A 24,873-nucleotide genomic window follows, 5' to 3' on the forward strand; every position below is an offset into this window, starting at 1 on the left:
GGAGCTGTTGAAGTCGGAACATGTCGAGAGGTGGTAATTGCTTTCCGATCGCTAATAAGACTTCAGACTCTAGTACACATTTCAGGGGTCGGTAACTCCCCGTCTCTTCTGGTTTCGTAGAAGTAGGCAAACGAAACACAGCTATCTGCTAGCTAACTTCGACAGCAACAATAAAGCACTTAGTAACGGTCGATGTCTTTCGAGCCACCTCACAATCTACTTAGACGCGTGTGGTGGGTGCTCTGTTTTTCTGTAAATAAATTTTGGCGATTGCCAGGACGTCTGCCGATTTTATTCCTTCCCGTTTTTATTCAACTTAGCATGTGCTTCGTCGCCCTACTTTTTCCTAAGTCAGGACATTATGCAACTATCATTAACTGCCCGGGGTAGTGCTGCTACCGTAGCTAATGCAGATTTAAAAATTAATGCTGAAGCTGCTGGCTCTAGATCGCATTTATATAGAAAGATCATCTTAGTGCTTGCGGCTTAGGTCATAGCACAGGAGGCGACGATAATTGGAGCACTTGGACGTGAAACCCTTGTTGATTGGCCAGAAGCATCAGTGTTGCTTGTTCCAGATTGATCCTAGGATTCAGTGACTTTGAAATGGAACAGTTTTATCTTCCTTGGGATGAAAATTCAAATGCTAGGATTTAAGCGTAAATTTATGTTGTGAGCTCACAACAGAGGAGTAGTAAGACGACGACGATGACCCTTTCGAAGGAATCGTCCGGCATTTGCTGTAAGAGATTTTGTAAGATGGGGGAAAACCTAAATCAGGATGGCCGGACGCGGGTTTGTACCTTCGTCCTCCCGAATGCGAGTCCAGTGTGCTAACCACTGGCACTGCCCCGCTCTGTCCCATCTTGAACTGGTGACGGCTATGAAGTCTCACACCTTCATGTGATTCGCGCGCCCCCAAATCTGACGCCCTAAGGAGGTAATGGACCAGTTCGTTGTACAAGGAATAGCTGACTTCGTTAAAAATGCATTGTTGCTAATTTGATGAAGGTCCTTACAACGTAGATGGATCGTGCTTGGGCTCAATGGTAATATCTTGAATGTCCTCGGAGTTTTTGTGCCGACATGCATCAAGGAACCTTGGAAAACTTCTGTGATTCCATGGTTTATGAAAGTTTTTTTTGTTTTGACCACGTTGCTCATTCGAATGTCCCGTCTAGTAATCTTAGGCCTAACTAATAGCTCGAATCTGTTCCGTAGTGAAAATGTTTGTGACAACGGCATCGTCTAGACGGCAGCAGGACACTAAAATTAACTTAAGCCTCAGATTAAATACGTGGTTATACACAAACGTCTATCATACCTGTATGTGATCGCTGACTTGGAGTATTTAGTGTTTCATAAATTCCTCATGGGCTGCAGTCAGCCTTTCTAATGTTGGGGCATGGAAGCAGTGATCTTGAATATATTCCAGCAATAATCTCAACCCGCTGTCTTGTATGAAGGTCTGTGAGGCATCGACAGTGGTTACTTCTAGGAACGTGACTTTTACGTGTAGATACAGGAAGCAATGACTTGCATATTTTCAAATCGGCTTGCATAATCTTTCATCAATGTAGCCAGCCATAGTCCAGCTGATGTAGGCAGTTACCCAAAGGACGAGCGGTACTCAAGACTGTAAAATCTTTCGTGTGTGTGGTTGCTTATCAGTTTCTCTTCATTACGTAAGAGTAATGATAGCTTGCTGTAGCCCCCAATCAATTGACACTTGGCATTCTTTCATTCTGCTGCTCAGCTGTTCCGATTGCGAGATACCACAAGAACTCCTAGCCTCAGTAGCTATACGGTCATCGCTGTAAGACATACTGATGTGGCAAGCGGTTAGAGGCGCTAATCACGGATTGCCGGGACCCTCCCGCCGGAGGTTCGAGTCGATCCTCTGGCATGGGCGTGTGTGGTGTTCTTAACGTAAGTTAAAGTAGTGTGTAATTCTAAGGACTGATGACCTCAGCAGTTCGGTCCCTTAGGAATTCAGACATTTGAACACATAATGAAGCACGTTCTGCCTCCCATCATCACAATGCCAGCGTGGTGCACATTGTAACGTTTGTGGTTTCAGCAGAATGGAAGCAGTTCATTGGCTACACATTCCATGACTAAAACAAGGTGCCCATGCTGGTCGAAATGTAGTGAGAATTTTTCCCAGGGACGGATTATTTTGCTCATTTAACGTAGACAGTGCATGCTGACAGTTGCTTTCACGTTCACACTTCGTATAATACATAGCATTTCAGACAGATTCATCCGATTTCACAAGACGGGAATGAGGATAGAAACTTGGTTAATTCCGAACTTAGACATAGGTCTACTACCATCAGATTTTAAAATGCCGCAAGTTTTACACGTGTGCGCACACAACCTTGGAGCACATTTTACAGTTATGGGATCAAAGTTTTCAGTTACATTTCAGAAATGTACTTGCCAACAGACATATGTCAAACATCCAGTAGATTTTGTAACGCGTTCGCTTGCTTTTGCGTGTATATGTGGAGATACTGCATACAATGCTGTAACTATGCGGAGTCAAAATTTTGTTGGAGGAGGAGGCGGCACATAGACCGTGTTTCACAAACGCCTCCCACCGCTCTCCACCTCCTCCCCCCCCCCCCCACACACACACACAGACAGAGAGAGAGAGAGAGAGAGAGAGAGAGAGAGATATGATAATACAGTGCAATGCGAGAGCTGTTCGCCCCTTACTGCCGATCCATTATTCTGGCGAGGAAAATCATTCCACACAATTGTATCGAAGTTACACTGGTGAAACTGAGATGCTGCGTTATCGCAAACTCAGCTTGATACAAACTGCGTAATTAGCAAGCGAGCGAGCTAACTGTACCAGGGAGACCTTGAGAACAGGCAACTTGAAACTACCTCTAAAGTAAACTAGGTTCGATTGTTGAAATTTACCCCAAGTTTCTACTTCATTCGTGTAGAAATCGAATGTTTTGAAACATCCGAAAATTCCTAATTGACAACGTATTATACCATGAGTTGCACTGATCACACAAGAGCGCGCTGCTGGGGCGAAGTGTAAGCGTACGCCATTTCTGGAACAAGGTGAGGAAGATCATAGCAAAGGGGCCAAAAGAAGTGTTCGTTAATAGTTCCAAAATCATATCGCGATGTGGAAGGTGTTACCAAAACATAGAACACACACTACGAAATAATATTTATATGGCTCGCTATTTTTAGTTTTTTCTATAAAAATTATTATTTCTGCCTTGGATACAGATGTTATGAAGAAGATATGTCTTCAACCTACATTTGAAAACATTTCTGCTGTCTGGCAGACGATCTGTTTCTATGGGTTGTCACATGCAGCGTGTTCAAAAATTCACAGAAGGCAAAAACAAATACACCGTTGTCCATAATTAAAGCAACTAACGGAAATATTGCAAGGTTGCGTTTATTTGGTCACAAAACAATATAAGCATGTGATAGTAAAGTAGAAACAATGTAAAGAATACAGAACGCGACAAACTGCAACATGCATAACGTTAGACAAAAATATTTTTTTTCAACTTAACGGATTTGCACACGCATTTATACAATTGATTAATGTTCTCGGTGTGGGGTGTGACCTCATCTGCTATCGCTACAGGCCTGACAACGACGGACATGCTGTGAATGATGCCACCAGTCTCATATTGAGGCAGTAACGCCGATTCTTCCTGTAGAGTCCCTCGCAAGTCTTGGAGATGGTGCTGACGTGATACAGCCCCTCTCGCTACTGCATCCCAGATATGCTCTATGGGATTCAAATCGGGAGAGCGAGCAGGCTAGGCTAGGCTAGGCTAGGCTAGGCTAGGCTATGCTATGCTATGCTATGCTATGCTATGCGTGCAGCATCTTAAATTTCCAAGAAAACATCATGCTCTGAGGTCGAGCATTGTCGTCCATCGGTACGAAGTCTGGGTCTTGCTGTTCCACCCGTAAAGTTACATGAAGGGGTGTTAGAATGGTCAACATAATACCTGCCCACACCAATAGGGGTCCTCCTCGATGTCTCTCTTTCCACAATGTTTGGGTCCCGAAATCATGTTCGACATGCCTCCAGATGAGAGTCCGTCGCGAATCTCTCGCCAGATCAAATCGAGACGAATCTGTGAAAAGAATATTGCCTCACCGTTAGACCGTCCAGGTGCCATACGCGCAAGGTAAAGACAGCAGGTCTCCAACAATAAAGGCCGCTCTGCTGAAGCATTTTGTACATCGTTTTCCTCGATACACCTCGTTCAGGGAACGCTGCAAGGTCAGACACCACTTGCAGACTTGCAGTGCAGTACTAAGCCGATACTGCCGTGCCCTTACAGCCAAATAATGGTCCACTGTCTCTGTTATCACACATCGTCGGCCGTGTCCTTGTCTCCGAAATACAGCTCCCGTGGCTTCCCGTTTTCTGACTCCAAAACGCGGGTAATGTATTTTTGTCGTCGACTCAAAGTACACCCCAGTCCAGAACTTATTAACACAACCAGTTCGTCGACGTTGTAGCACAGGCTCGTTTCTTGGGCCTTATTTTTGATAAAAAGCTAACGTGGCTGCCCCCATATTCGCTACCTAAAGACTACACTCCTGGAAATGGAAAAAAAGAACACATTGACACCGGTGTGTCAGACCCACCACTCCCCCTGCGGGTCCGGGGATTAGAATAGGCCCGAGGTATTCCTGCCTGTCGTAAGAGGCGACTAAAAGGAGTCCATCCCCCTCACGGGGGTAGTTAGCGCCTGCGTCCGGAGACGGACGGTTTCACGACCTATAATCGTGGTCCTTTTGGTTTTTCACTTCTCGTTTCTTCCTTCCCTTTTGTTGGTTCCTTTCTTTGCTCTTCTCCACCTCACTGTCTTCCTTACTCTTTCCCTTGACTTCTCCTTGCCTTCTCATTGCCTTTTTCTCCTTGCCTTCTCATTGCCTTTTTCTCCTTGCCTTCTCATTGCCTTTTTCTCCTTGCCTTCTCATTGCCTTTTTCTCCTTGCCTTCTCATTGCCTTTTTCTCCTTGCCTTCTCATTGCCTTTTTCTCCTTGCCTTCTCATTGCCTTCTTCTCCTTGCTTCCTCATTGCCTTCTTCTCCTTGCCTTCTCTGGTCTCCGCCTCGGCGTTTGAGACAGTCTGTCCTCTTTCTCCCTCTCTCTCTTCTTTTTCCTCTTCTTCCTTCCTCCCTGTGCGTGTCTGAAGGCCGACCCACGCGTTCGCACGCGTAGCCGGTGACGGGGTAACGCGTAAGTCCCCGCCCTGGGTAGACATGTAAGGCACGCGCGTACCCCCTGGTAAAGGCCAGGCCTGGGGAGGGGTGATTGCCTGAGCTGATACCTTCTGACCATGCCGATTGGTCCCTCCGTCTGTTTCTCGGGAGGTGTGACCTGAGGTGTAAACATTCACCTAAGGCGGGAGTGCCCTCTGAGAGGGTCCCCATAAGGAAGGAGCGCGCCGTCGGAGACGCTGGCAATCATGGGGGGATTCATCCGCAATGGATTCTACTCCATCTCTCTCGACTTCTGCCCAAAAACGGAAACGTGACCAGCCAATAGTGACAAAAGTACTACCGCCTGCCCCACAGTTCCTCGTCGTTTCTCGATCTGAGGACGGAAAGGATTTTTCCTCTGTCAACCCTTTCGTTATTCAGAAGGGCGTAGATGCCATAGCCGGATCTGTCAAATCTTGTACCAGGTTGCGTAACGGTACCTTATTACTAGAAACTGAGAATGCCTTTCAGGCACAAAAACTGTTTCGGGCCACACTCTTGTACACGTTCCCTGTCCGGGTGGAGGCCCACCGAACTTTGAATTCGTCTCGTGGTGTAGTCTATAGTAGCTCCCTCGACGGATTGACTGACGAGGAGCTTCAATCTTTCCTCGCTGAGCAGGGCGTGACGGCTGTCCATAGGGTCATGAAAATGGTCAACAATAACCTTGTACCGACCCGGACACTTTTCTTGACCTTCGATAGTGTTAAGCTGCCATCGCGCATCAAGGCGGGCTACGAGGTTATTTCTGTTCGCCCCTATGTCCCGACACCTACGCGCTGCTACCAGTGTCAGCGTTTCAATCACACTCGACAGTCTTGCTCCAATGCGGCTAAATGTGTCACTTGTGGCCCATGAGGGTGACTGTCCACCTCCGTCTCCTCGTTGTGTGAACTGTCAGGGTGACCATGCCGCATCCTCCCGCGACTGTCCTGTCTATAAGGAAGAACGCTGTATCCAAGAAATTCGGGTCAAAGAAAAAGTGTCCACCTCGGCTGCTCGCAAGCTATTGGCTAGTAGGAAGCCCACGCTGCTCCCAGCGGGGAAATACAGCACTGTCCTCGCCTCTCCTCGGACTACCCGGGAGGTAGCAACCCAGACATGCGATCTGACCTTCAGCACCACGGTCGTCCGTTCGGCCAGTGCTAAGATCGCGCGGTCGACGTCTCCTCTTCCTCCTATCACCCCACAGACACCAGCCACTTCCTCAGCTTCTGCTAAGTCGAAGACCCCGAAGTCAGATGCACGGGCCTTCAAGAAGGAACCATCCCGTGCAGACTTCCTCCGTCCCTCGACCTCCCAGCCTTCGACCGGTACTTCCACCAAACGTCCTTCTAAAAAGGCGCATAGGAAGCACAGTTCTCCTTCTCCGCCACGGCGCCTTTCTTCTCCTGCGCCACCCAGCGGTTGCCGCCCCAGGCCGTCATCCGTTTCGCCTGGCCGCACCGCTGGTAGCAGAACATCTGGCCGTTCACCGGCGGAGGAAGCTCCCCCTCCCGGCCATCCTCCCGAGATGGCCGATGACCCTATAGACCCCATGGACGATGACTGTCCGCCTACTGATAGCGGCGGCAGTGCTCGCTCGAAGCCAGGCCCTAAGCGGCCTTCGAGGTGACCCCTTCTCTCATCTTCCTTTTCTTACGATGGCACTTATTAACTGGAATATTCGCAGCATTCGCTCCAACCGAGAGGACTTGAAGTTGCTGCTCCGCTTGCACCGTCCGCTCGTCGTAGCCCTCCAGGAAACGAAGCTACGCCCATGCGATCAAATTGCCTTGGCACACTACACTTCTGTGCGTTTTGACCTACCCCCTGTGGTTGGTATCCCAGCTCATGGAGGGGTTATGTTGCTGGTCCGGGATGATATTTACTACGATCCCATCACGTTGCACACCGGCCTGCAGGCAGTTGCCATCCGCATTACTCTCCCCACCTTTACGTTTTCCTTTTGTACCGTTTACACTCCATCGTTATCTGCCGTTACCAGGGCAGACATGATGCAACTTATTGCTCAGCTACCTGCACCATTTTTGTTAACTGGAGACTTCAATGCCCACCGTCCCCTTTGGGGCTCTCCAGCATCCTGCCCGAGGGGCTCCTTTTCAACCAGCTCAATCTTGTCTGCCTCAATACTGGCGCCCCTACTTTTCTTTCGGACACATCTCATACCTATTCCCATTTAGACCTCTCTATCTGTACTCCCCAACTTGCACGCCGGTTTGAGTGGTATGCACTTGCTGATACATATTCGAGCGACCACTTCCCGTGTGTTATCCATCTCCTGCAGCATACTCCCTCTCCGTGCTCCTCTAGTTGGACCATCTCCAAGGCAGACTGGGGGCTCTTCTCTTCCAGGGCGACCTTTCAGGATCAAACCTTCACAAGCTGCGATCGTCAGGTCGCACACCTCACGGAAGTCATTCTAGCTGCTGCTGAATATTCCATCCTTCACCCTACTTCTTCTCCACGTCGCGTACCGGTCCCCTGGTGGACCGCAGCATGTAGAGACGCTTTACGTGCTCGTCGACGTGCTTTACGCACCTTTAAACGCCACTCTACAGTGGCGAATTGTATTAATTATAAACGATTACGTGCTCAGTGTCGTCGTATTATTAAAGAAAGCCAGCTGGGCTGCTTTCACAAGCACCTTCAACAGTTTTACTCCTTCTTCTGTTGTCTGGGGTAGCCTGCGCCGGCTATCTGGCACTAAGGTCCACTCCCCAGTTTCTGGCTTGAAGGTCGCGAATGAAGTCCTTGTGGCCCCTGAGGCTGTCTCCAATGCCTTCGGCCGCTTTTTCGCCGAGGTTTCGAGCTCCGCTCATTACCACCCTGCCTTCCTCCCCCGCAAACAGGCAGAGGAGGCTAGGCCACCTGACTTCCGCTCCTCGAATTGTGAAAGTTATAATGCACCATTCACCATGCGGGAACTCGAAACCGCACTTGGCCGATCACGGTCCTCCGCTCCAGGGCCTGATTCTATTCATATTCAGATGTTGAAGAACCTTTCTCCTGCGGGTAAAGGTTTTCTTCTTCGTACATACAATCGCATCTGGATTGAGGGACATGTTCCCGCATGCTGGCGCGAGTCTATTGTTGTCCCGATTCCTAAGCCGGGGAAGGACAAGCACTTGCCTTCCAGTTATCGACCTATCTCGCTTACCAGCTGTGTCTGTAAAGTGATGGAGCGAATGGTTAACTCTCGATTGGTTTGGCTGCTCGAGTCTCGACGCCTACTTACCAATGTACAATGTGGATTTCGAAGGCGCCGCTCTGCTGTTGACCATCTGGTTACCTTGTCGACCTTCATTATGAATAACTTCTTGCGGAAGCGCCCGACCGCGGCTGTGTTCTTTGATTTGGAGAAGGCTTACGACACCTGTTGGAGGGCGGGCATTCTCCGCACCATGCATACATGGGGCTTTCGCGGTCGCCTCCCTCTTTGTATTTGTTCCTTTTTATTGGATCGACAGTTCAGGGTACGTGTGGGTTCTGTCCTGTCCGACACCTTTCGCCAGGAGAATGGGGTGCCACAGGGCTCAGTTTTGAGCGTCGCTCTCTTCGCCATCGCGATCAATCCAATAATGGATTGCCTCCCAGCTGATGTATCAGGCTCCCTTTTCGTGGACGATTTTACCATCTATTGCAGCGCGCAGTGTACACGTGTCCTGGAGCGCTGTCTTCAGCGTTCTCTTGACCGTCTTTACTCCTGGAGTGTCGCCAATGGCTTCCGTTTTTCTGCCGAGAAGACGGTCTGTATTAACTTCTGGCGCTACAAAGAGTTTCTCCCACCGTCCTTACGACTCGGTCCCGTTGCTCTCCCAATCGTGGAGACAACCAAATTTTTAGGCCTTACCTTTGACAGGAAACTTAGCTGGTCTCCGCATGTGTCATATTTGGCCGCCCGTTGTACCCGTTCTTTAAATGTCCTCCGTGTTCTCAGTGGTATGTCGTGGGGAGCGGATCGAACCGTCCTACTTCGTCTATATCGGTCGATCGTCCGCTCCAAGCTGGATTATGGGAGCTTCGTATACTCCTCTGCACGGCCATCCATCTTACGCCGCCTCAACTCCATACAACATCGGGGTTTACGACTTGCGATCGGAGCATTTTATACCAGTCCCGTAGAGAGTCTTCATGCTGACGCTGGCGAATTGCCACTCACCTACCGGCGCGATATACTGCTTTGTCGGTATGCCTGTCGGCTACTGTCAATGCCCGACCATCCGTCTTATCGTTCCTTTTTTGACGACTCTCTTGACCTTCAATACGGGTTGTATGTCTCTGCCTTGCTACCCCCTGGAGTTCGCTTTCGTCGCCTCCTTCAACACCTTAATTTTTCACTCCCTGCAACCTTTCGAGTGGGCGAGAGCCACACGCCACCTTGGCTCCAGGCTCAGGTCCGCGTTCACCTCGACCTCAGCTCGCTCCCAAAAGAGGTCACCCCCGGTTCGGTCTACCACTCCCGTTTTTTGGAACTTCGTTCGAAGTTCATCAACATGACTTTCATTTATACAGATGGCTCTAAGACCAATGACGGGGTCGGGTGTTCCTTTATTGTCGGGGCACAAAGTTTCCAATACCGGCTCCATGGCCATTGTTCGGTCTTCACAGCTGAGCTCTTTGCCCTCTACCAGGCTGTTCTTTACATCTGCCGCCACCGACATTCTGCTTATGTCATATGCTCAGATTCCCTGAGCGCCATCCAGAGCCTCAGTGATCCGTACCCGGTTCACCCTTTCGTACACTGGATCCAACGCTCTCTCCAGCAGCTGGTGGACGTCGGTACGCCGGTTAGCTTTATGTGGGTTCCTGGCCATGTCGGTATCCCTGGGAACGAAGCTGCAGATGCCGCGGCCAAGGCTGCGGTCCTCCAGCCTCGGACAGCTTCTTGTTGTGTCCCTTCGTCCGATTTTAGCAGGGTCATTTGTCGGCGCATTTTATCGCTGTGGCATGCCGATTGGGCTGCACTTAGACAACAAGCTTCGGGCCTTAAACCCTCTTCCCGTGGCTTGGACGTCGTCCTCACGCCCTTCTCGGCGGGAGGAGGTAGTTTTGGCCCGGTTAAGAATTGGGCACTGCCGGTTCAGCCATCGCCATCTGCTGACGGCTGTGCCGGCGCCGTTCTGCCCATGTGGGCACTTGCTGACGGTTCGACACATTTTAATGTCCTGTCCAGATTTTAACACACTGCGTCTAGATCTTAACCTGCCAAGTACTTTCGATGCCATTTTTGCGGATGACCCACGAGTAGCTGCTCGTGTTCTTCGTTTTATCAATTTGACAAACCTCTCTAAGGACATTTGATGATGCTGTTTTTTAATCCTCTGCCTGTCAGTCTGTCTTTTATCGTGTTTTCCCTTTTAGTTGTTGTTGTCAACTTTTGCCTCGCGGTACATTCTTAGAGTAGTCAGGGCGCTAATGACCATTGAAGTTGTGCGCCCTAAAACCACAAAAAAAAAATACCCACCATACTTGCTCCGGACACTGCGAGAGGGCTGTACAAGCAATGATCACACGCACGGCACAGCGGACACACCAGGAACCGCGGTGTTGGCCGTCGAATGGCGCTAGCTGCGCAGCATTTGTGCACCGCCGCCGTCAGTGTCAGCCAGTTTGCCGTGGCATACGGAGCTCCATCGCAGTCTTTAACACTGGTAGCATGCCGCGACAGCGTGGACGTGAACCGTATGTGCAGTTGACGGACTTTGAGCGAGGGCGTATAGTGGGCATGCGGGAGGCCGGGTGGACGTACCGCCGAATTGCTCAACACGTGGGGCGTGAGGTCTCCACAGTACATCGATGTTGTCGCCAGTGGTCGACGGAAGGTGCACGTGCCCGTCGACCTGGGACCGGACCGCAGCGACGTACGGATGCACGCCAAGACCGTAGGATCCTACGCAGTGCCGTAGGGGACCGCACCGCCACTTCCCAGCAAATTAGGGACACTGTTGCTCCTGGGGTATCGGCGAGGACCATTCGCAACCGTCTCCATGAAGCTGGGCTACGGTCCCGCACACCGTTAGGCCGTCTTCCGCTCACGCCCCAACATCGTGCAGCCCGCCTCCAGTGGTGTCGCGACAGGCGTGAATGGAGGGACGAATGGAGGCGTGTCGTCTTCAGCGATGAGAGTCGCTTCTGCCTTGGTGCCAATGATGGTCGTATGCGTGTTTGGCGCCGTGCAGGTGAGCGCCACAATCAGGACTGCATACGACCGAGGCACACAGGGCCAACACCCGGCATCATGGTGTGGGGAGCGATCTCCTACACTGGCCGTACACCACTGGTGATCGTCGAGGGGACACTGAATAGTGCACGGTACATCCAAACCGTCATCGAACCCATCGTTCTACCATTCCTAGACCGGCAAGGGAACTTGCTGTTCCAACAGGACAATGCACGTCCGCATGTATCCCGTGCCACCCAACGTGCTCTACAAGGTGTAAGTCAACTACCCTGGCCAGCAAGATCTCCGGATCTGTCCCCCATTGAGCATGTTTGGGACTGGATGAAGCGTCGTCTCACGCGGTCTGCACGTCCAGCACGAACGCTGGTCCAACTGAGGCGCCAGGTGGAAATGGCATGGCAAGCCGTTCCACAGGACTACATCCAGCATCTCTACGATCGTCTCCATGGGAGAATAGCAGCCTGCATTGCTGCGAAAGGTGGATATACACTGTACTAGTGCCGACATTGTGCATGCTCTGTTGCCTGTGTCTATGTGCCTGTGGCTCTGTCAGTGTGATCATGTGATGTATCTGACCCCCAGGAATGTGTCAGTAAAGTTTCCCCTTCCTGGGACAATGAATTCACGGTGTTCTTATTTCAATTTCCAGGAGTGTATATGCATGCGGAAGTCTAATGCTCTCCACCTCCTGACTCTCACATCTTGGGGTGTAGACCGTGCTACTCTTCTCCATCTTTACCATACTCTGGTCTTGTCCAGACTAGATTGTTAGTCAGGTTTGTGGCTGAGCGGCCCCTTCCACTAAAAATACTCGGCCGTATGCACCATGGTGAGGTGCGACTGGCTATACGTGTCTTTCGCACTAGTCTCATTGAGTCTCCTCACCTTCTGGTTTCTTACACAATGTCCATTCGCCACTTCCCTGACCATCCCGTCTACCTTGTTCTGTTTGCAAATCAGGGATGTCTCCCTCCTGATAACCGCCAACAGGTGGGATTGCCGACTGGAATAACTCTCACTTCCCTTTTTTGGGATCTCCATCTCCACTCACACACTCTCCATTGGATGGTGCCTAGACCACTGATTAGGAACAATCTATTCCAGAATCCTAAGGTATCTGTCGCCCATATTGTTTTCCGACATCTTGTACATTCCATCCTTGTGTAGTTCCAAGGTGCCCCATCTTCTACACTGATGGTTCTAAGTTGATAGATAAGGTGGGGTACGCTTTCACATCTCCTACTGGCTTAGAACACCATTTATTGCTGGGATCATGTAGTGTCTTCACAGCAGAGTTGCTGGCCATTTACAGGGCCCTCCATTTTGTTACTCAGGCCTCCCCACATAGTGTTCTAATATGTACTGACTCAATGAGCAGCCTGCAGGCTATCGACCGAAGTTACTCTCGTCACCATTTGGTCTCTGCTATCCATGACCTTCTCTCTGCACGTGGCCGTGCCGCCTGTTTAGTTGTCTTTCTCCGGATTCCAAGTCATGTGGGCATCTCAAGGAATGAACCTGGCTGACCGTTTGGCTTGAGAAACAGATACTTACCCCATTCCTTTTCATGATTACGGCTGCTGAAATGCCGACCTACGCCAAATCTTTTTTTCGTCCAAAACCTCCCCTGCGGGTCCGGGGATTAGAATAGGCCCGAGGTATTCCTGCCTGTCGTAAGAGGCGACTAAAAGGAGTCCATCCCCCTCACGGGGGTAGTTCGCGCCTGCGTCCGGAGACGGACGATCTTCACGACCTATAATCGTGGTCTTTTTGGTTTTAAACTTCTCGTTTCTTCCTTCCTTTTGTTGGTCCCTTTCTTTGCTCTTCTCCACCTCACTGTCTTCCTTACTCTTTCCCTTGACTTCTCCTTGCCTTCTCATTGCCTTTTTCTCCTTGCCTTCTCATTGCCTTTTTCTCCTTGCCTTCTCATTGCCTTTTTCTCCTTGCCTTCTCATTGCCTTTTTCTCCTTGCCTTCTCATTGCCTTTTTCTCCTTGCCTTCTCATTGCCTTTTTCTCCTTGCCTTCTCATTGCCTTTTTCTCATTGCCTTTTTCTCCTTGCCTTCTCATTGCCTTTTTCTCCTTGCCTTCTCATTGCCTTTTTCTCCTTGCCTTCTCATTGCCTTTTTCTCCTTGCCTTCTCATTGCCTTTTTCTCCTTGCCTTCTCATTGCCTTTTTCTCCTTGCCTTCTCATTGCCTTCTTCTCCTTGCCTTCTCTGGTCTCCGCCTCGGCGTTTGAGACAGTCTGTCCTCTTTCTCCCTCTCTCTCTTCTTTTTCCTCTTCTTCCTTCCTCCCTGTGCGTGTCTGAAGGCCGACCCACGCGTTCGCACGCGTAGCCGGTGACGGGGTAACGCGTAAGTCCCCGCCCTGGGTAGACATGTAAGGCACGCGCGTACCCCCTGGTAAGGGCCAGGCCCGGGGAGGGGTGATTGCCTGAGCTGATACCTTCTGACCATGCCGATTGGTCCCTCCGTCTGTTTCTCGGGAGGTGTGACCTGAGGTGTAAACATTCACCTAAGGCGGGAGTGCCCTCTGAGAGGGTCCCCACAAGGAAGGAGCGCGCCATCGGAGACGCTGGCAATCATGGGGGATTCCTCCGCAATGGATTCTACTCCATCGCTTTCGACTTCGACCCAAAAACGGAAACGTGACCAGCCAACAGTGACAAAAGTACTACCGCCTGCCCCACAGTTCCTCGTAGTTTCTCGCACTGAGGACGGAAAGGATTTTTCCTCTGTCAACCCTTTTGTTATTCAGAAGGGCGTTGATGCCATAGCCGGATCTGTCAAATCTTGTACCAGGTTGCGTAACGGCACCTTATTACTAGAAACTGAGAATGCCTTTCAGGCACAAAAACTGCTTCGGGCCACCCTCCTGTACACGTTCCCTGTCCGGGTGGAGGCCCACCGAACTTTGAATTCGTCTCGTGGTGTAGTGTATACTAGCTCCCTCGACGGATTGACTGACGAGGAGCTTCAATCTTTCCTCGCTGAGCAGGGCGTGACGGCTGTCCATCGGGTCATGAAAAAGGTCAACAACGACCTTGTACCGACCCGGACACTCTTCTTGACCTTCGATAGTGTTAAGCTGCCATCGCGCATCAAGGCGGGCTACGAGGTTATTTCTGTTCGCCCCTATGTCCCGACACCTACGCGCTGCTACCAGTGTCAGCGTTTCAATCACACTCGACAGTCTTGTTCCAATGCGGCTAAATGTGTCACTTGTGGCAGGGATGCCCATGAGGGTGACTGTCCACCTCCGTCTCCTCATTGTGTGAACTGTCAGGGTGACCATGCCGCATCCTCCCGCGACTGTCCTGTCTATAAGGACGAACGTTGCATCCAAGAAATTCGTGTCAAAGAGAAAGTGTCAACCTCGGCTGCTCGCAAGCTATTGGCTAGTAGGAAGCCCACGCTGCTCCCAGCGGGGAAATATAGTACTGTCCTCGCCTCTCCTCGGACTACCCGGGAGGTCGCAACCCAGACATGCGATCTGACCTTCAGCACCACGGTCGTCCGTTCGGCCAGTGCTAAGATTGCGCGGTCGACGTCTCCTCTTCCTCCCATCACACCACAGACACCAGCCACTTCCTCAGCTTCTGCTAAGTCGAAGACACCGAAGTCAGATGCACGGTCCTTCAAGAAGGAACCATCCCGTGCAGACTTCCTCCGTCCCTCGACCTCCCAGCCTTCGACCGATACTTCCACCAAACGTCCTTCCAAAAAGGCGCATAGGAAGCACAGTTCTCCTTCCCCGCCACGGCGCATCTCTTCTCCTGCGCCACCCAGCGGTTGCCGCCCCAGGCCGTCATCCGTTTCGCCTGGCCGCACCGCCGGTAGCCGTACATCTGGCCGTTCACCGGCGGAGGAAGCTCCCCCTCCCGGCCATCCTCCCGAGATGGCCGATGACCCTATAGACCCCATGGACGATGACTGTCCGCCTACTGATAGCGGCGGCAGTGCTCGCTCGAAGCCAGGCCCTAAGCGGCCTTCGAGGTGACCCCTTCTCTCATCTTCCTTTTCTTACGATGGCACTTATTCACTGGAATATTCGCAGCATTCGCTCCAACCGAGAGGACTTGAAGTTGCTGCTCCGCTTGCATCGTCCGCTCGTCGTAGCCCTCCAGGAAACGAAGCTACGCCCATGCGATCACATTGCCTTGGCACACTACACCTCTGTGCGTTTTGACCTACCCCCTATGGTAGGTATCCCAGCTCATGGAGGGGTTATGTTGCTGGTCCGGGATGATATTTACTACGATCCCATCACGTTGCACACCGGCCTGCAGGCAGTTGCCATCCGCATTACTCTCCCCACTTTTACGTTTTCCTTTTGTACCGTTTACACTCCATCGTCATCTGCCGTTACCAGGGCAGACATGATGCAACTTATTGCTCAGCTACCTGCACCGTTTTTGTTAACTGGAGACTTCAATGCCCACCATCCCCTTTGGGGTTCTCCAGCCTCCTGCCCGAGGGGCTCCTTGTTAGCAGACCTTTTCAACCAGCTCAATCTTGTCTGCCTTAATACTGGCGCCCCTACTCTTCTTTCGGACACATCTCATACCTATTCCCATTTAGACCTCTCTATATGTACTCCCCAACTTGCACGCCGGTTTGAGTGGTATGCACTTGCTGATACATATTCGAGCGACCACTTCCCGTGTGTTATCCATCTCCTGCAGCATACTCCCTCTCCGTGCTCCTCTAGTTGGACCATCTCCAAGGCAGACTGGGGGCTCTTTTCTTCCAGGGCGACCTTTCAGGATCAAACCTTCACAAGCTGCGATCGTCAGGTCGCACACCTCACGGAAGTCATTCTCGCTGCTGCTGAATATTCCATCCCTCACCCTACTTCTTCTCCACGTCGTGTACCGGTCCCCTGGTGGACTGCAGCATGTAGAGACGCTTTACGTGCTCGTCGACGTGCTTTACGCACCTTTAAACGCCACCCTACAGTGGCGAATTGTATTAATTATAAACGATTACGTGCTCAGTGTCGTCGTATTATTAACGAAAGCAAGAAAGCCAGCTGGGCTGCTTTCACAAGCACCTTCAACAGTTTTACTCCTTCTTCTGTTGTCTGGGGTAGCCTGCGCCGGCTATCTGGCACTAAGGTCCACTCCCCAGTTTCTGGCTTGAAGGTCGCGAATGAAGTCCTTGTGGCCCCTGAGGCTGTCTCCAATGCCTTCGGCCGCTTTTTCGCCGAGGTTTCGAGCTCCGCTCATTACCACCCTGCCTTCCTCCCCCGCAAACAGGCAGAGGAGGCTAGGCCACCTGACTTTTGCTCCTCGAATTGTGAAAGTTATAATGCCCCATTCACCATGCGGGAACTCGAAACCGCACTTGGCCGATCACGGTCCTCCGCTCCAGGGCCTGATTCTATTCATATTCAGATGCTGAAGAACCTTTCTCCTGCGGGTAAAGGTTTTCTTCTTCGTACATACAATCGCATCTGGATTGAGGGACATGTTCCCGCATGCTGGCGCGAGTCTATTGTTGTCCCGATTCCTAAGCCCGGGAAGGACAAGCACTTGCCTTCCAGTTATCGACCTATCTCACTTACCAGCTGTGTCTGTAAAGTGATGGAGCGAATGGTTAACTCTCGATTGGTTTGGCTGCTTGAGTCTCGACGCCTACTTACAAATGTACAATGTGGATTTCGTAGGCGCCGCTCTGCTGTTGACCATCTGGTTACCTTGTCGACCTTCATTATGAATAACTTCTTGCGGAAGCGCCCGACCGCGGCTGTGTTCTTTGATTTGGAGAAGGCTTACGACACCTGTTGGAGGGCGGGCATTCTCCGCACCATGCATACATGGGGCCTTCGCGGTCGCCTCCCTCTTTTTATTCGTTCCTTTTTAATGGATCGACAGTTCAGGGTACGTGTGGGTTCTGTCCTGTCCGACACCTTTCGCCAGGAGAATGGGGTGCCACAGGGCTCAGTTTTGAGCGTCGCTCTGTTCGCCATCGCGATCAATCCAATAATGGATTGCCTCCCAGCTGATGTATCAGGCTCCCTTTTTGTGGACGATTTTACCATCTATTGCAGCGCGCAGCGTACACGTGTCCTGGAGCGCTGTCTTCAGCGTTCTCTTGACCGTCTTTACTCCTGGAGTGTCGCCAATGGCTTCCGTTTTTCTGCCGAGAAGACGGTCTGTATTAACTTCTGGCGCTACAAAGAGTTTCTCCCACCGTCCTTACGACTTGGTCCCGTTGCTCTCCCAATCGTGGAGACAACCAAATTTTTAGGCCTTACCTTTGACAGGAAACTTAGCTGGTCTCCACATGTGTCATATTTGGCCGCCCGATGTACCCGTTCTTTAAATGTCCTCCGTGTTCTCAGTGGTATGTCGTGGGGAGCGGATCGAACCGTCCTACTTTGTCTATATCGGTCGATCGTCCGCTCCAAGCTGGATTATGGGAGCTTTGTATACTCCTCTGCACGGCCATCCATCTTACGCCGCCTCAACTCCATACAACATCGGGGTTTACGACTTGCGATCGGAGCATTTTATACCAGTCCCGTAGAGAGTCTTCATGCTGACGCTGGCGAATTGCCGCTCACTTACCGGCGCGATATACTGCTTTGTCGGTATGCCTGTCGGCTACTGTCAATGCCCGACCATCCGTCTTATCGTTCCTTTTTTGACGACTCTCTTGACCGTCAATACGGGTTGTATGTCTCTGCCCTGCTACCCCCTGGAGTTCGCTTTCGTCGCCTCCTTCAACACCTTCATTTTTCACTCCCTGCAACCTTTCGAGTGGGCGAGAGCCACACGCCACCTTGGCTCCAGGCTCAGGTCCGCGTTCACCTTGACCTCAGCTCGCTCCCAAAAGAGGTCACCCCCAGTTCGGTCTACCACTCCCGTTTTTTGGAACTTCGTTCGAAGTTCATCACCATGACTTTCATTTATACAGATGGCTCTAAGACCAATGACGGGGTTGGGTGTTCCTTTATAGTCGGGGCACAAAGTTTCCAATACCGGCTCCATGACCATTGTTCGGTCTTCACAGCTGAGCTCTTTGCCCTCTACCAGGCTGTTCTTTACATCTGCCGCCACCGACATTCTGCTTATGTCATCTGCTCAGATTCCCTGAGCGCCATCCAGAGCCTCAGTGATCCGTACCCGGTTCACCCTTTCGTACACCGGATCCAACGCTCTCTTCAGCGGCTGGTGGACGTCGGTCCGCCGGTTAGCTTTATGTGGGTTCCCGGCCATGTCGGTATCCCTGGGAACGAAGCTGCAGATGCCGCGGCCAAGGCTGCGGTCCTCCAGCCTCGGACAGCTTCTTGTTGTGTCCCTTCGTCCGATCTTAGCAGGGTCATTTGTCGGCGCGTTGTGTCGCTGTGGCATGCCGATTGGGCTGCACTTACCGACAACAAGCTTCGGGCCTTAAAACCTCTTCCCGTGGCTTGGACGTCCTCCTCACGCCCTTCTCGGCGGGAGGAGGTCGTTTTAGCAAGGTTAAGGATTGGACACTGCCGGTTCAGCCATCACCATCTGCTGACGGCTGCGCCGGCGCCGTTCTGCCCATGTGGGCACTTGCTGACGGTTAGACACATTTTAATGTCCTGTCCCGATCTTAACCAACTGCGCCTCGATCTTAACCTGCCTATTACTTTCGATGCCGTTTTAGCGGATGACCCACGAGCAGCTGCTCGTGTTCTTTGTTTTATCAATTTGACACACCTTGCTAAGGACATTTGATGAAGTTTTTTAATCCTATGCCTGTCAGTCTGTCTTTTATTGTGTTTTTCCTTTTAGTTGTTGTTGTCAACTTGTGGCTCGCGGTGCATTTTTAGAGTAGTCAGGGCGCTAATGACCATTGAAGTTGTGCGCCCTAAAACCACAAAAAAAAAAAAAAAAAAAAAAATCGTCCAAAACGGGAAGACATCTGGTGCGCTATTGCTCGCAACAATAAACGTCGCATAGTCAAGGAGTCTTGGGTAACGAACCACGCCCACAATGTGGTTGTACAGCCAGACTGACGGCATCCTTTATATTGTTGGATTGTCCCCTTCTTTTGGCCTTTCGTTCTGTGTATAGTCTTCAGATTCCTTAACTGTAATATAGCAGACGGTTCACGAATGGCTGAGCTGGTCCTCAGGTTCCTCCGTGAAAGCGGTTTTTTATTTTCACATATAAAGTTTTGCTGTACTCCAGAGGCAGGGTGGTTGTGGTTGGGGCCTGTCCTCATTTTTTCTCCCTTGCAAAGACCATTCTTTTATCCCTCTGTTTTCCCAGTTTATATATTTGGGATTTGTTTTACACCCTCTACTGTGTGTCCGTTTTAACTTCCTCGTTTTATAGTTTGATTCCTCTCCACTTTTAGTGGACCCTCTCTTCCGCTCATAACTTTGGATCATGGGGACTGATGACCTCGCCGTTTAGTTCCATAGCCCCCACCTTCCTCAATCAATCAATCAATCAATCCAGGACACAGCTTCGGTCCATATAAACTGTCGCCTCATCCGAGAAACAACAGAATTGTTAACATTAAGCCATCGGATATCAGTTTGCGACTTTCCTGCTTCCATTCTTCTAATGGCCCTCCACAACAGTGTGTCTGTAGCAGTCTTTTCTGTGCCATACTGTAGCGGTCGTGATAGTGTAGGTACACAGTGATTGTGGATGTGGGACTGCCCCGCTTGATAGCTCTCTGATGTCATTGCTGGCATGGTTGTCCGTTGGTCGGAACGACATCTTCCGTGCTTACCACGATTGTAACACCTGTTGACAGTTTGTATGATTATTTAGTTAATTAGTCACAGGACGGGGAAAGAGCAGTTTGTTGCTTTAATTTTGGACGCCAGTGTATATTTCGTAAAACAGCCATGTGTTGGGAACCCATATTGTGAGCACTGAGCATGCGTAGGTAATATACGAATGGAGCAAATAAATTGTGTAACATTGTTACACCAAATGTTAGAGATACGTAATATGTTGTGATGTCATGGTCTTAGATACTGAGTTAGTAAACAGCGGGCAGCACTAGTGCCTGCGTGACAGTTGCAGTGTTAACATCTATCGGTACACGTGCGGAATACTGACAGGCATACAGTTCGTTTGCGGTGCCGCTGAAGGCAGGAGGAAGATCTGGTTTCAGCGTGGTGGGGCCCAGGGCACAGCACCAGTCCGAGCCGTAATAACCATTACTTTCGGCAATCGGTCTTTCGGCCGGGGAGGACCTGAACATTGGCCTGAAAGATCTCCGGACCGCACTCCATTAGACTTCTTTCTTTGGGGCTACGTGAAAGCAGAGGTGTATTCTTTCGCTGTTGACTCGGAGATATAATTTATTGCAAGAATTTTTGCAGCAGCTACACATAACCGAGGACACTACGAATTTTCCAACGAACACGGGACTCCCTGCTATGTCGCTGCACTGAGGTTAATGGTGCTCACTTTGAACATCTGTTGTGCTGTAATAGTGACCAGAACAGCAAAGCAGTGAAAAACATCTAGTATCGTTTTATTCTCAGGCGCACAGAATAACCTCCTACATACTCAGTACGTCAATGTTTTTCCGAAAGATGGTTGCTTTATAAAATATTTGTTTCTGCCTCCGTCATCATCGCTGGGAACTAAATTTCTGAACACTCCTTTCTATATGAGAGTTATTCACTAAAGCGTAATGGTCATTTTTCCTTCAGTACTTGTGAATATCTCTGTTACTATCAAAGTCAACAAATTCCTTAGTTAAAGAAATGTACTTGGAGGACGCAGTTGCTGTTCCCAACTACTTACGAGATGACGGCAAGATGTACCAGCGTGAACCCCACTTGTAACTGTAATTACTTTCTTTTGTATTATGAAATCTTCTTGCCTAAATGAGTTGTTTGAAGAGGAACATGGTAAAACCGAATGACCTAAAAGATTTTACCTTCAAAGAAAACGGACAGGAAAGCCTGCAGACTTACATAGTCTTATGTAGGGATGTTAGAGCCGGTCCATAATCTTGTTGGTCGTACAGAAGGCCCGCCTGCTATTCTGGTCTTGTCGGGTAGCGCCGTTTGGCGGGCGGCCTCGACCTGTTTCTGCAGCAGGCGCCAGAGTCAACACATTAGCGCACTCGCCTCGCCCACCTCTGCCGTGCTGTCTCCTTACCTGCACGCCCCCTGCGCCCGCCCCCCCTCCTTCCTCCCCCCTGGCAGTTCCACTGTGGAGTCCTCCAGCGCGCCAACACCTGTCTCCCACACCGTCTCGAACTGCCCACATTATTCCATGGCATTGCGTTTGCGAGAGAGCATTATAACCCTTGAGTGTATCTCTTGCATTTTTCATGACCATCTGTGACCACAAACTTCAGAGGCACTCTAAGTGGTATGTCACTGCATCTCTGTAGGCATCCTGCATGCGCAATGACAGCCAGCATCAGTTAACCATATACTATTAGTTATGCGGTATAGAAAATCGTTTCATAGTTATTTGTTTAAAGGTCTTTATGGCAGCGTGTGTTTATGGTCTTTTGATTTGATCCGAAAGTTCTTAGTGTGCAATAAGATTGTTTAGGTAGATGGTTAGTAACGATATACAAATATGGGCAAAAGTAAGCGTAATTGTGAGAATGTATGTTCGACGATTGTGCGATGCGCAGTTCGCTTCCGGCATAGGTAAGCAGCGTTTTGGTTTGAAGTTACTGTGACAGTTATCTTGAGTGACACTGCTTTCTTTACGCATTTCTTACTATATTTTCCGGACCTTGTGTAAGAGACTCGACGCTAAATGATATTCGGCCAGAGAAAAGTGCTTGTTGTCTTTTTATCTGGTGCGTTGTGCAAAGTCACGATAAATTCACAAAATGTCGTCTGTTGGTGGTTGCGTAGGTCACGTTCGACGGAGCTTCAGGTTGTTTATCAAATGTCCAGTTGGTAATTTTGGGCTTCAGGTTCCAATGTACTTTTATTAACGAAGTAAGGTCCCTCTATACGTAACGTCCGCAGCTCGTGGTCTCGCGGTCGTGTTCTCGCAACACGGGGTCCTGGGTTCGATTCCCGGCGGGGTCAGGGGTTTTCCCTTGCCTCGAGATGACTGGGTGCCTGTGTTGCCTCATCATTTCATCATCATTCATGAAAGTGGCGAGATTGGACTGAGCAAAGGTTGGGAATTTGTACGGGCGCTGATAACCGAGCAGTTGAGCGCCCCACAAACCAATCATCTATACTTAACATCTTACTCGAATATTGTTGCATTTCACTTCCCCAAAGTTTGTCAAGAGACGACATAATAAACTGTAAGATTTGGGCTGGTGAACAGCGGTGAATGTGAAGGCAAGAGTACGCACTACTGTTCTGGCTCTTAAGACGGGCCGAAGTGAATAGTGGAAACATATACCAGATAGACAGCTTTATTGGTACTGCCATTGCCATGTATCGCTTCCAGTCATAAACTGTATGCTAACAGTATAACACTTCTGGAGTTAATTATTACTGAAGTTTTTCAATAAATGGCGTCTCACAGACCTGGAGATTCACTGCTGGTAAGTAAGCTAAACAGAACCGCCCTTTTATGTGGTATACTATCCAGTAATCCATCTTAGACTAAAGAATAGAAATAATTGTTCATCAACAAAGGAGATTTTACAATATGCTAACGAAAATTTGCCTTAAGTTACTGCTTAGGTTTAGTAGACGCATTGCGATAGTGGAAGTTCAACAGTTTCTGCGCTCTCGCACGTATATGCCACTCGGGACCGCCCATATTGGTCGCTTATCTCATAAATTGTTATAAATTTCAACGTACGGAGAAAAACACACAGCGTCATGCTTTTGAATAAGGAACAGGCTGTCCAGCCTTTCTCTGATGGACGGCTTCGTTACGTGAATTAGGATTTAATCCGCTTATAGCCGTTGTCGGATTGGTGTAACTTTTCCCTACGCCTCAGTTCATGAGGTGAAATTAGTTCCTTGGTTATGAAATTTTGAACTTAAGCTAAAAGATGTGATTAGTCACTGTGCATTAGGGAGAGGGGGAGGAGGGGGTGTTTTGCGGCCGGGGTCTCCATCTTTTGAGATTTTTCCGTTGATGAGCAGTGTGCTCACTTAGTTTTGGCATCAGTTAGTTGTGTAGCAAGAGGCAGCTGCCAATTTATGTTTACTAAAAGTAGTATACCGTTCAGTACTATTTTTAACTGTTTTTGTAGAGATCCTCCCGAAAATACTAAAATATGTAGTTGTTATCCACAAAAATAGTAGTTCGAAATTATTTTAATCTTAACTGAAAAACTGTTTCGATAGTAATGTTTCGGGGTCCAGCCTCCTCGTAATATCATTAGCTAATATATAGCGCACTCCAGTGATATAGGAAACAAGAGATACACGGAGATTTTCAGGATTGATTTCGTAATCAACGTGGCCAGATTATCGGTGGAAGTGGGCTACGATCAAAATATTTTTCCTCTTTAATGTGTGGCTAGTTAAAACAAAGTGAGAATTTGTATAGCGTAATTTGCGTAGTACTGCCCACGTATGGCAGACATGTGTACCATATCAGAAGTAAAAATGTGGGAATCATTCTCCACTACACGTAAACTTTGGGGCACAGTTAAGAGAAACACCTGCTTCTACAATTTCTGTCCAATACTTGGGGCGTAGCTACACAGTGACTGTCAGGCACAACATCCCCATTTCTGCCTCAAATACACAATACGGAGATAAGATACGCAATAAACCCAGCGCCAGCTTCTTCCTTGAGACCCTGTACATCTTTTCGTCCGAAGTGTAAAACTTAAATCGCTTGAATGAATTCTAGAATCTATTTTCCCAGGAAGTAGTTTGCAATTAATCCTTTCGATATATTTGGCATGAAATGTCTTGTTTTCTGTATTGTTGGATGGCCTTGCGTCCTTAAGATCCGCTCGATTTTACTGCTGAAAATCAAAGGCTAGTGTTATCGTTAGTATTGGAAGATAATTTATTGCTTGCAAATGCCTCTCTGAAGTTTTGTTTCAATTTATTCGCTTTCGATTCTTGCCCATGCAGTCATCTCAGTAGCGGAAGGACTATACGGTAGTGTGTTTGAGACTTTCCTGTCAATTGTGACGATACAAATGTATTTTTTAGGCGACTGTCTAAAGGATGAATATATCTTAAGAAATGCATGTTAACTTTGCTGTATAGAATTTTACAAATTTATTCATTCAGTCTTGGAATAAATGTGTAAAATTCTATACAGAAAAGTTAGCATGCATTTCTTAAGATGCGAATGATAGGACAACACAGGATCCAGTCCCGAGCGAAGAAACTCTGACACGGCCGGAAATCTAACCCGGACTGCTCCGGTTAGCAATCTGCCACGTTCACCCAGCAGCTACCGAGGCGGGGCAATTTGCAGTTTCCGTGGTATTAGTGTGAGTCGGCTGAACCAGTATATTTGTTACGTATGCATTTTTTGTCATCTCTGGCATTAACATTGTTCT

The 24,873-nt window shown here is 49.4% G+C and overlaps 1 protein-coding gene across 2 annotated transcripts in view; it reads left to right on the top strand.

Annotated features, from left to right (window-relative positions):
* LOC126161875 (mitochondrial carrier protein Rim2) overlaps positions 1–24,873 on the top strand; it is a 195,877-nt gene that overhangs the window by 12,304 nt on the left and 158,700 nt on the right. The window contains exon 1 of one of the 2 annotated variants that reach the window (XM_049918006.1): positions 21,664–21,779. The exons of the other annotated variant lie outside the window; for it this stretch is intronic. Within the exon in view, the coding sequence (XP_049773963.1) occupies positions 21,739–21,779 (41 nt within the window). The 5' untranslated portion in view covers positions 21,664–21,738. Of the gene's footprint in view, positions 1–21,663; positions 21,780–24,873 lie in introns of those variants that run through there. 2 annotated transcript variants of the gene reach the window in all.

The sequence above is a fragment of the Schistocerca cancellata genome, chromosome 2 (assembly GCF_023864275.1).
Source record: "Schistocerca cancellata isolate TAMUIC-IGC-003103 chromosome 2, iqSchCanc2.1, whole genome shotgun sequence".
In the NCBI taxonomy this organism is placed as follows: domain Eukaryota; kingdom Metazoa; phylum Arthropoda; class Insecta; order Orthoptera; family Acrididae; genus Schistocerca; species Schistocerca cancellata.